The sequence below is a fragment of the Electrona antarctica genome (assembly GCF_951216825.1).
Source record: "Electrona antarctica genome assembly, chromosome: 22".
In the NCBI taxonomy this organism is placed as follows: domain Eukaryota; kingdom Metazoa; phylum Chordata; class Actinopteri; order Myctophiformes; family Myctophidae; genus Electrona; species Electrona antarctica.
In genome coordinates, this window is record NC_136805.1 from 12,017,348 (window position 1) to 12,030,128 (window position 12,781).

Consider the following 12,781-nt stretch of genomic DNA (forward strand, 5'->3'; position numbering starts at 1 on the left):
ATCCACAGTATTTAAAACAGCTTATGATACCATACACTTCTACACATCAACTTAGACATTGCTCACAGATTTACTTTAATATACCCACATCAGTTGGCAAAAAATCATTCATGTTCAAAGCTCCTTGTGACTGGAACAATCTACCTGTCCATATACGTTCAATAACATCTTTTCATTTGTTTAAAACTATGCTGTCCTCTCATCTTGAGACTACCTGTTCATGTTTTCACTAATCATCACTTTAACAGATCCATGATGCAATGATCCATGTGTTATGTCTACGTTATGTCCATGTTATGTGAAATGTTGTTTTGTTTTTGTTTTTCCTGTTTGTTTTTTGTTTATCTATGAATTGTATTGTTTTGTCTTGTCTCGTTTTTGTCTGGTTGAATGGTCTGTAAAAAGTGTCTTTATGTATGAAGTGTACTTTGTGAATCGCGGACCCCCTTGAAAACGAGATGATTCATCTCAAGGGATTGTTCCTAATAAAGAAAATTTCAGAATAGTTTGTTGGTTTCATCTGATTTAGACCTGAGGCCGATTCTACAAATGCATTCTAAATCAGTAGTTCTGAAACGTTTTCCAGTCAAGGACACCCAGAATGATATGTATTTGCTGCAGATCCCCCCCCTGCTCCATCGGAAAATATCTTTCCAGGGACCCCCAGAAGAGAGGATTTGTGTTAAAATATTCCACATTTTTATTATTCCACATTTTTCAAACACTCAACACTGAGGCGTGGCACAAAATGACATGCTGTGAGCTTGTAGATCTGCTATGCTATAGATCCGCTATGCTGTAGATCTGCTATGCTATACATCTGCTATGCTATAGATCTGCTATGCTATAGATCTGCTATGCTAGAACCTCTGTTCTAAATCCTAAGAGTTGTCTGATAAAGCTACATTGCTATCCAGTATATATAGGCCTATACAGTATATACGTTTAGCTGAACTCTAAAACCACACAGATCCTTTCCCAGTTCTAAAGGGTTGATAGAACTCACCAGTGATGGAAGCTGAGGTTCCACTGGCCATCCTGTCTACAGCTGTTGGTTGAACTGTAAAACATTAACATAACATACAGTAAGTTACAATAATCTGCTGTTATTATAGGTTTGTTGTTAGGTTAGTTTATTTTGGTCCTTTTGACAAACATGTAGTACAGACTAGTACATAAGGCAATTTTCAAAGAAAAAAAGAAAGAAGGTCCCAAAAGTTATAGGCTGAAGCTAAGAAGCTTATTTTTGACTACCCATACAAAGTCGTATCTGATTGACAGCCCATACTGTACATCCAAACAGAAAAGTTCTATCTGATTGACAGCCCATACATCCACACAGAAAAGTCCTATCTGATTGACAGGCTGCCCATACATCCACACAGAAACGTTCTATCTGATTGACAGCCCATACATCCACACAGAAAAGTCCTATCTGATTGACAGCCCATACATCCACACAGAAAAGTTCTATCTGATTGTCAGCCCATACATCCACACAGAAAAGTCCTATCTGATTGACAGCCCATACATCCACACAGAAAAGTCCTATTTGATTGACAGCCCCATACATCCACACAGAAAAGTCCTATTTGATTGACAGCCCATACATCCACACAGAAAAGTCCTATCTGATTGACAGCCCATACATCCACACAGAAAAGTCCTATTTGATTGACAGCCACATACATCCACACAGAAAAGTCCTATTTGATTGACAGCCCATACATCCACACAGAAAAGTCCTATCTGATTGACAGCCCATACATCCAAACAGAAAAGTCCTATCTGATTGACAGCCCATACATCCAAACAGAAAAGTCCTATCTGATTGACAGCCCATACTTCCACACAGAAAAGTCCTATCTGATTGACAGCCCATACATCACAACAGAAAAGTCCTATCTGATTGACAGCCCGCATACATCCACACAGAAAAGTCCTATCTGATTGACAGCCCATACATCCACACAGAAAAGTCATATCTGATTGACAGCCCATACATCACAACAGAAAAGTCCTATCTGATTCACAACTGACAGCATCTGTCAGAAAACGACTAACTACTAAATGGAGATATAATTATAATTAAGGTATTCAATCCCAAACCATTTTAACACATGTCTCTTGGCCTGCTGTCTAACATACAGTCCTCTGATCAGATACTGTACACTGTATAATGCTTCCTAATCCACCACCGGCCGCCCAACTGACTGACTGGCAGTTTTTTGATTTAAATATTTATTAACAGTTTGCAGAATTACAGTATATTTCAAGCACAACTCAATACAAAGACTGTTTACTGTGAGTGGACGACCCAATAAAGCAGTGGTTTTCAAACATTTTCATATCAAGGCCCATTATTTATTGGGTATTTGAGCCACGGAACCATGATGAGATTTAGCCTCTCAGATCCAAATGCAGATGTGTAACAAATGCATTTAACTATTGATTGAGAGTGTAACATTTTACACTCTCTTTGGTCCTCATTCACAACGGCGTTTACGCTCATACCGTTACGTAACGTGAGCGGAGCGTGAGCGGACAGGCATTTACGTCGATTCCCACATTACGTGGGAATTCATGAACTTCAACGTGAACTTGACGGTGACGTCGGATGGTCGGAATCTCCGCTAAAAGCTGCGCCACCTCAGAGGGTCGTGTACTGCTTGCGTAGATTTATTCAGAAGGCTTTAGTCTTCATTCTGAACCAATTAAAAGTCCCCAAATCTCAGATAAAATATGTAGGCATGTGTACAAAAAAAACATTGGTCAGCACACAAACAAATGATAGCTTATATAAAAGCCAAGTATCACTTGGATGCCTAAATGCATGCATTCTAGAGGCAGGTTAGCCTAGAGTCCCATACAGAAACTGCCCCTGCAAACCCGACACCTTTTTATTTATTTATTAGGATATTTCTAGCATGCGCGATTGCGCTGCACTTGACAGCTTTCTACTCGCAGTGCAACGCGTTGTGAGCTTGTAGATCGGCTCTCGCGGACTCGCGCTGCATGTTAAAAAACAAACTCACAATTATAATAAGAACATACACTTATCTGCATTCTGCACTGTACGAATTCATTGGAAAATGAATTAGCCCTATAAAAAAATAGAAGTCCACATTATTGCATCAGCGCGTGCAATTCGGCCAGTCATAGTTTTAAGCCAGTGCACCTTAATTAATTATAATATGGGGAACTTATAGCTGGGCTGTAGGCTACTACATTGATGAGATCAATCAAGTTTGGTGCCAAATGTCCCGCGAAATTCGCGAATCATTTTAATATGACATCATCATAAATGAACCTGCACTTAGATCTGACAAAGAGGAGGCTATACCCGCCGTATATGGTTGAAATTTTAAATAGCTATATAGGCCTATGCCTACGTGTCCATGATCAGAACAAATCCATTCTCCACATGGCATTCAGACAGATGACAGTGAGATGATATTAATCTATTCCCCGCATGAATCAATGCAGCTCTGATAAAAATATCGGATATATGTTTTACCTCTGCAAAGGTGTGAGTGAGCAATTGTTTAATAGAAAAGAAAAGGCTTTATAATATAATTGCCAAGTATACGCTAGCTTGCTGCCTTATTCCCGAACTTAAATAAATAAATAAAAAAGCTGCATTTTATACCGTAAGTCAGCTTGACATTGCTACAGCGGTGCGGAGCAGCGTTCACCGTTTTGTAAGCTTGGGAAAATGATTTATATAGTTTAATGGTAGGCTATAGACAATATAAAGAATCACGCACAAATGTAATGGTATATGGATGTAAAAAAAAGAGACTGCAGGTGGTGGTCGTCGCTCCGGCGCTTGACATGGTCAGATCATTTTCTTTTAATTTCCTAATATAGCCTAATTTCTTTCCAGCAATCATTTTTATTTTAATTTGTGAAGCCACTATACTGGAAAATATCATTATTTTGTTGCATTCCGTCAGGAGGACCTCTATTTCGTTTGAGCTGTAAGGCCTATAGTTCTTTTTTGTTTTTTTTTACTGCTGTCTGCTGAGTCATGCTTGACGCCTTTTATGGTGTGAAATGGGGCGTGGATCAATGCAAATTAAGTTATCCGCTGATTTTCCGATCATTTGGCACCCGTTCGCATTCACCTGCGTACCTCACAACATACACCTGCGTACCTGTGGTACACACCGCTCTTTGAATTGCACGGCAAAACAACGTAGCGTGATCGGACGGAATTTCCCGCATCTGTTTACGCTTCCGTTAAGCTTCCGTTACACTCTTGCGTATTTCTCCTTTGTGAATGAGGACCCATGTCTTTATAATTTTTTTATCCCACGATTTTGCAACCCATTTTTTTCACCCAGTGTCAATTATCTAATGTAATCCTGGGCGCTACACTTCCTCTGCCAACCTGGGGGGCAGTGGACTGACCTCATGCTTCCTTCTATGCATGAGGAGTCCAAGCTGCTTCTTTTCAAATTCAATCGCTTAATTCAGCGGTGAGTTATCTCATGATAATGACCGCTGCCTAATCAAACAATCTGAGCACCACCAGCTGCGCGGCTGCGCCCCGCTTGATTTACTGCCGTTTCCAACATAACAGCCATGTAAACACACACTAGTGACTGCACTGTCAGAAAACAAGGAAGTGAGTTGATCAAATAGAATCCATTTCCGGGTCCTGCTTCGTCTATTTCTCGCTCAAATGTTTTCAAAAACATTTTTAAGAGCAATGTTTAGCTGTAAATTACATTGTGTAATGTAATTTACAGACGCAAGTTCACGCAGACGCAGCCAGCGCGAACTTATGGAATACTTTTTTTGTTGTGTTTTGGGTCAATGTATTAATTTATGTTAGTTAGAGATAATTCACCTTCAGGGAGTGTAACCGCCTCGGTGGTTAAACTCCCTGTCGGTGACCACCTAGCCAGATATTATCCCTTACATAAATAATCATATTTGTACTGTTGTTGTTCAAAGATGTTCTCATAGTCAGAATGCTTACCTAGTGCCAATGTAACAGGTCCGAGTGAGGTGTATGACCATGTATACAGCTATAGTTGATCATAAAGTAGCCGATCTCTGTGAAATTAGGACAGAATAATAAAAATGTACGACCGTTTTGGCAGCTCTGAAATTCTCTCTTGTTGACATCCCATTGTACCGCCTACAGCATCTCGGTTGGCTAGCAGCGCCTCCCTACGCGCCTCGTAGGCGCAGCTAGCCAACCGAGATGTCAACAAGGAGGGACCGAAGAGAGAATTTCAGAGCTGCCAAAACGGTCGTACAAACATTAAAAATACTTAACGGCTTCTGAGCCGTTCGCGGGGGGGGGTCAGATGGTTCGTTGTCTCCTATAGCGTTCATATGCTTCGTTTGGAATATGTCAGCGTGACACCCACACCGCAGCACAGGGCTAAGTCAGGGTAAATCAGATTGCATCCCATGTCGCTTGAAGCCGGTGATACCGGACCCTACGTGGTAGGGGTCCAAAGGAGCTCAACCCGGGGGGTCCGGAGACGGGCTAAATAAAACCCTGATTGATTAATTGATATGCTCTTGGAGAATGGTGAAAGTACAGAGTGGACTCAACAACAATAACTGCACATAATAACACTTTTGTATCATCACACACATAATGCTAGACCCAGCTGAACCCAACCTGAACCATACTGCTGGGGAGAGTCTTAAAGCTAATGATATAGCGTGTGAGAACGTGTACGTCACCAAGAGGGGGGCGGTGTCTGAAAAGCTTGGGACGGCCCTCTCGTGGGCATTAAATTCTAGCCCACATCACTCAGAATAGAGTGACGGTGGTATGTATTTGTAAATATTATGTAAGCGCCCTCGGTTTGTGAAATAATTAGAAGTGGATGGTCTCAACGGGTGTCGTTTATTTTTTCTTCGGGTACAGATGAAGATCATAGGAACACCGTGAAAACTATAAAACAGAATAAATACTTTAAGAATCATACCAAACATTTCATAGTTTCATTCAATAAAATCAGTGCATTAAGTTAATCACTTTTGTACAATTCAACAATAAAATAATTCATTTATAGTTGATCATAATCAGTGATTCAATATAACTCAAGTCATTTCAATAAACAAACAAAGCAGATCGAGAAGCAAAAGCACCACAAACAATGAAAATAAACCAAACATCAACCAAACAGAATGCAACTAAAACTAAAGTAAATCATGAAAGAGACCCAAACAAACAAAACAAAGGTAAGTCTGTACCTCGCTCCGCTAACTGAGGGGCTAAAGGCTGAGTAGAAAGCCACCTTAGACTTCAAACATCACCAAACGATTAAGGGATAATTAGATGCAGGTATTTGGCACATCGGTCACTGTCCCAGCAAAGCAGACACTGTGGACAATATGGACAGGTTCACTTAACGGTCGACCAGCGCTACACATCATCTAGCAGGTTTTCAACATTACACAATTAGTATGAACATGAATGCTGCAAACAAAATAAAACATACCGTCTGGCGCTGCTACTTTCAAACATACACTGCTCTCTCCCCTGTCACTGTGTCACTGTTTGTGTGTGAATGATCAGGTGAGTGAAGTGAACAGACTTATGTGCGTGTCGGTGCGGTGACAGGAAGTTCCAAAGTAAAAGGGGAACCAAATTACAGGAAATGTCAAATTAAAGGTTAACCACATAAGTAACGAAAATAACAATTAAAGTTAAGTTAAACACTAAGTGTCACGGGCAGTTACACTCCCCCCAATCATGTTACCTAGGGCAATCATTTTGAATTGCAGATTACATGATTCACGACATCTTTACAGGTCAATGAGATTGAGGATTATTTGGTCATTCGCTCTACGAAAATAACCACGTTTTTAGTTGGCCTTTCGATGACAAGATTAGCGGAAAAGATCTTACTTCCAATTGGGTTTCTAGCTCCCGAATCTCCACGTAGGTCTCCATTTCCCCTTTCAGCTTGATTGGTGTTAGTCCTAATGAGTTTGATTGGTCCTTGGTTAGTGCTTTGCTGCTGTCCACGCTTGGTAGAGGCAACCTCTCTAGCAGCATGCATGTCTCCCAGCTCCCAACTTCCAGGGGAGTCGTTGTACTGGAAATGTATGGGGTCATCCATTTTTTCCACAGCATCCGGTATGATGCCCTTGGCTTCCACTACAGCACACTGGAGCGGACAGGACTGGTTTTCATGGAGCTTCTGTATCTGCGTGTCTTCATGACACCCCTGCTCAAGTTGGGCCCGTGGGCTTCCCAGTTCTTTTCTCAATCGCTCAGTCTCCTGCTCTGCCGTGATGGCAAGCTGTTGTTGAAGCCGAGCTCGTAAGGCCTCCAGCTCTCTATTACTTCTATCCATCTCCATGTCTTTATTTCGTAGAGTGTTGTGTACGTCAGCCAACTCAGCTTTCTGTTCCATCAACTCTTTGTTCAGTCGATTGATCTCTTGATGCTGCTCATTCGTCTTGATTCTGGTGTTGTGTCGGAGGAGGTCTAACTCACTGTCTAGCTGCCCTTTGGACCTGAGGAAGTCATCCTGGCTCCGTTTTATGGTATTCAGAAGTTTAGCTGTTTCCATGTTCCCTTTCATCAGCTCAGCCACTTCCAGCCGCAGGTGTTCATTATCTGCCAAGGCCATCCGTTTATGGGTGCGCAGGTCGTCTAGCTCGTCCTCTAAACGGTTTACTTTAGACTTCAGCTCAGTCGCCCACCTCTGTGGGTCCTCTGTAGATGGCATGTAGACATGACTGGCAGTATGGGTCTCCTTACTTGTACAGCTATCCGTGGACTCCTTCGCCATGTCTCCCCCCGTTCTCTTATCTCTGCCATGATGCAGACAGGTAGGATGAGGTCGATAACATATGCCACATGTATGTCTTCTCCTGCATCTCTTGCCGACGTGTCCCCTTCTCAGGCATCCAAAGCAGAGGTTATTTTCAAATATGTAAGCCTTCTTGTCTTCCATAGTTGTGCGTGCAAATCTGGGGCATGTAGCAATACCATGCGCTTTCCGAGCACAGATGGGGCAGGTGAATGGAGGCTTGGGGTTGGACTCATTCTGGGTAGTCGTGTGGAAAGCTCTGGCTTTTTTAGAAGTCCTCTCAGACGCAGGTCTGCGATTCATTGGGGAGGCAATAGAGTGACAGGATATACATGGTTCTGCTTGGAGGTACTTTGTGAAACATGTGAGGTTTGGAGGAGCAGAGGGTAGTTTATTGCAGTGTTCATTATCACCTTCAAATAGCTTATACACTTGAACCCGTGCTGCTGCTACTCTGATGTCCTTTTGGACCTCAAGTCGCTGTAGTTTCATCTTTTCCTCTTGTAGTTTGGCTTGCTGGTTAAGGATCTCCTGCAGTGCTTTGGCCTTTTCCCGTTTGGCGGCAAGATCTGCTTCTGCATCAGCTATTTTCCAGGAGGCTTTGGAGGAAGTGTTAGAGTGGTGGCTGGAGGTAGATTTTGAATCATCACAGTTTGCTATGGAAGGGGTTTTGGATGAATGCAATGGATGGGTTCCACGGGACTGTGCATGGTTTTCCATCCCCTCTGAAGAGTCAGAGATGATGGTTTCTGTATTGGTGTGTCCGAAAATGGATCCATACTCCTCCTTATCTAAGGCCATCCTGACACGCAACTTTGCCAGCACCTCATTGAAAGGCTGATTAACAGTATCCAGGTATTTATCAGCCATTTCACAAATCTCTGAGGTGATTATTATACAGGCATCCATTTGTTTGACAATGTCTGGGGTAGTAGTGCCGTTGCGTTTGATGGATTCATAATGTTCATTTATTGCATTGTGTTGGTTCTGAATACTTTCCTTTATGTCATGGAGGTCCTCTGCTAAGCAAAATGTTTTTAATGCCGTTCGAATATTTATTGCCATATGCGTCCAGGTGGTATAAGCCTTGGTGAAAGCCTGTTCGTGTTCAGCAGTCTGTTCAGAATTGATTGGCTGCTGCATATTTACTGTTGTCTCATCAGGGGTTGGCATTTGTTATATTGTTTGATGCTTACACTTCAGAGAGTATTTTGGGTCAGTTTGACATTCAGAGTATACATATACACCATGAGGCAACTCAACAGACAAACTTTGAACCCCAAAATGAATGATATCAAACAATTTAACCATAATTTATGCAAAATGTCCCATTTAATGTTTCATTGGTTCATGCAGCAACTCTGTTTTGAGAAATACCTCAGGACCAGAAATAGATGAATAACTTAGGACCAGAAATTAAAACCCTTCACCTTGGGAAAACACATTAGGTTTTCCCACATTTTTTTATTTTCATTTTCTTGTTTTTATAATTTTTTCATTTTTCCCTTTGTCCTTTTAGAACCTTTAGTCCAGCAGCAATAAATGTAGGTCCAAGGTACCTCTTAATGTGTAGGTTACTGTGGTGTGAGTGTGACAAACTTGTGACTATGGGCTGGTGACTTGAAGAGCAGGGTGGCTGTAGATGAGATGTAGGTGTCGACGTTGAGCTGCTGTGCATCCAGCGTCGAGTTTTCACTGTAAGCGCCCTCGGTTTGTGAAATAATTAGAAGTGGATGGTCTCAACGGGTGTCGTTTATTTTTTCTTCGGGTACAGATGAAGATCATAGGAACACCGTGAAAACTATAAAACAGAATAAATACTTTAAGAATCATACCAAACATTTCATAGTTTCATTCAATAAAATCAGTGCATTAAGTTAATCACTTTTGTACAATTCAACAATAAAATAATTCATTTATAGTTGATCATAATCAGTGATTCAATATAACTCAAGTCATTTCAATAAACAAACAAAGCAGATCGAGAAGCAAAAGCACCACAAACAATGAAAATAAACCAAACATCAACCAAACAGAATGCAACTAAAACTAAAGTAAATCATGAAAGAGACCCAAACAAACAAAACAAAGGTAAGTCTGTACCTCGCTCCGCTAACTGAGGGGCTAAAGGCTGAGTAGAAAGCCACCTTAGACTTCAAACATCACCAAACGATTAAGGGATAATTAGATGCAGGTATTTGGCACATCGGTCACTGTCCCAGCAAAGCAGACACTGTGGACAATATGGACAGGTTCACTTAACGGTCGACCAGCGCTACACATCATCTAGCAGGTTTTCAACATTACACAATTAGTATGAACATGAATGCTGCAAACAAAATAAAACATACCGTCTGGCGCTGCTACTTTCAAACATACACTGCTCTCTCCCCTGTCACTGTGTCACTGTTTGTGTGTGAATGATCAGGTGAGTGAAGTGAACAGACTTATGTGCGTGTCGGTGCGGTGACAGGAAGTTCCAAAGTAAAAGGGGAACCAAATTACAGGAAATGTCAAATTAAAGGTTAACCACATAAGTAACGAAAATAACAATTAAAGTTAAGTTAAACACTAAGTGTCACGGGCAGTTACAATTAAGCTCGTTCTTGGCGACAACATAGTGAACCAACACCAGGGTGGATAGAAAGAACGTCGGGCCCAAATACATTACAAGGACAAGGAAAATGTTGTGAACAAACACGGCTGTGCTTAGATATTTTGTTGAACATTATGTCTCTGCGCCCGTGCGCCGATCCAAGCCATTCTACGTCTTTTTGTAAACGTGTCAATCTGGGTTCCTTGATGCTGTCTCCATGCTGGAAAGCTGAACATCTAATTCCGTTTTCTGGCTCATTTCCTCAACGTGACCTGCTGTGGCACTTATTTACTGAGCAAGTCTGCACCATTGTGAGGTCAGTTTAAAAAAATAACGTATACAAGCACACCCGATGGTCGCTCAATGTAAACAAACCAGACAAGCCAGCAAGTATGGCGGCCGCTACCACGTGACACATATGTTGACGCCCTCTCCAGGAGATTTTGTTACACCCTATAGCCACTTAGCATTCAAGCACTTTACATTACTATAGTTCACCATTACGTTTTTACTCATCAAATTACCCCATGAATTGTAGCCACACCTGCTCAAAACAACACTCTTTTAGTTACATACTAAAAACGGACATTTGTGTTACTTTTGTGCCTTACAAACCTGTGAAATTAGGACAGAATGATGTAAGACAGAGACGGTGGTTGTTTCTCTTTCAGTGCTGTGTAAGTAAACAATGACGTTAAAATGGCGCTCCTGTCTACTAGTACTGAAATAGCGACACCACTGCCCCCTACTGTTCTGGAAGACACATGGCAGTTTTACAACAGAGTTGACCGGCAGAATTAAACGAAATGAATACATCATAACCAAGTTAAATATCCATTTTGTGACCACACAATAGTGGGCGTCACACCAACAAGGTGTCGTTGAAGTCACAAGTCCTGACTAAACTCCAGACCGTCGCAGGGAAAGTCCTAGCCCTAGAATGGCTCTGTTGTTACATACAGTATATACAGTATTTCACATACAGAGCCATAGAACGGTCGCGGTTACTTTCATGTCGGACGTTAACTGGGCGGCCTTAATGTGATAAATGCTCTGTTTGTACTCACCCATTAAATAATTCCAAAGACGTGGAATGAAATATGGTCCTCTAGTTTTATATCCATGTGAAAGTTCTGGCACAAAACGTGTATTTAGTAAATTATCTCCACTTTTTCATCACCCACATAGTAAACCTCTCCATCAAACAGGGACAGGTCCCCCAAGATTTCAAACTGGCCAAAGTAACCCCCTTGCACAAGAAAGGGAGTAAATTAGACCCCGGCAACTACCGCCCTATTTCTATTCTTAGTTCCATCTCGAAAGTGATGGAAAAAATAGTCTATGAACAGGTTGAAAAGTATCTTGCCACTAATAAATTATTGTACGAGTTCCAATCTGGCTTCAGAACATCCCACTCCACTGACACATGCCTTCTCTATTTGAGCGACCACATCAAACAAGAGGTGGACGCTGGCAAATACTGCGGCATGGTCATGCTGGACCTCCAAAAGGCTTTTGACACCGTGAACCACTCCATACTGGTTAACAAGCTAAAAGCAATTGGTTTCGATAGCACATCAGTGAGCTGGATGCAATCCTACCTGGAGGGGAGAGAACAGATGGTGGAAGTGAACGGAACACTGTCCCCCCCCCTCCCAGTGAGCTGTGGCGTTCCACAAGGAAGCATACTAGGGCCTCTACTGTTCCTAATATATGTAAACGACATGACTTCAGCCTGTGACTGCAACTTGTTCCTGTTCGCAGATGACTCAGCACTGCTGGTCTCGGACAGGGACAAACTGCAGGTTGAAAATGCCCTCAGCTCTGAACTCGGTAGAATCTGCACCTGGCTCGCTGATAACAAACTATCTTTACACCTGGGAAAAACTGAATCCATTCTCTTTGGCTCTATTAGTAATCTCAGCAAGGCAAATGGCTTCTTGGTTAGAGTGGGTGACAATGTTATCACACGTAAAGATGAAATTACCTACCTAGGTTCCATCCTGGAGGCTAATCTTTCCGGTGATAAAATGGCCACCAACGTAATCAAAAAAGTCAACCATAGAACAAGATTCCTCTACAGGATCTCCTCACTGGTCAACAAAAACACCTTGAAGACCTTAACAGGAGCCCTTGTACAGGGTTTCTTTGACTATGCATGCACCTCCTGGTACCACAGCATCTCAAAGGCCCTTAAAACCAGGCTCCAGACTTCCCAAAACAAACTGGTCAGGCTCCTACTTGATCTAGCCCCCCGAACCCACCTCACCCCTGCCCACTTCGACAGGCTGGAATGGCTTAGGGTCGACGACAGAGTACAGCAACTTGCAATGGGTCTGGTCCACAAGATTCGATACACCACCAAGATACCCATGTACCTGTCTAGATA

The 12,781-nt window shown here is 42.1% G+C and overlaps 1 protein-coding gene across 4 annotated transcripts; it reads right to left on the minus strand.

Moving 5' to 3' along the window:
• Nucleotides 1-5,856: 5,856 nt before the first annotated feature.
• LOC306915226 (uncharacterized protein) lies at nucleotides 5,857-10,381 on the minus strand. Of its 4 annotated transcripts, none has more exons than XR_013788779.1 (4): nucleotides 10,148-10,381; nucleotides 9,900-10,029; nucleotides 6,474-9,597; nucleotides 5,857-6,355 (listed from the first exon to the last, which is right to left on the minus strand). XR_013788779.1 is itself a non-coding variant. In XM_079492506.1 (3 exons), the coding sequence occupies exon 3, from the start codon at nucleotides 8,967-8,969 to the stop codon at nucleotides 6,804-6,806; it is 2,166 nt and encodes a 721-aa protein (XP_079348632.1). In that variant the 5' UTR covers nucleotides 8,970-9,597; nucleotides 9,900-10,029; nucleotides 10,148-10,381; the 3' UTR covers nucleotides 5,857-6,803. The 4 variants fall into 4 exon arrangements, 2 of the variants coding, with proteins under 2 accessions (XP_079348632.1, XP_079348633.1); XR_013788780.1 differs by having other exon boundaries at nucleotides 5,857-5,923; nucleotides 6,226-9,597; XM_079492506.1 differs by having other exon boundaries at nucleotides 5,857-9,597.
• Nucleotides 10,382-12,781: the final 2,400 nt, after the last annotated feature.

Bases quoted from the DNA above. Each gene is read 5' to 3' on its own strand.
- LOC306915226 (XM_079492506.1), bottom strand. From the start codon at position 8,969: ATGCCAACCCCTGATGAGACAACAGTAAATATGCAGCAGCCAATCAAT.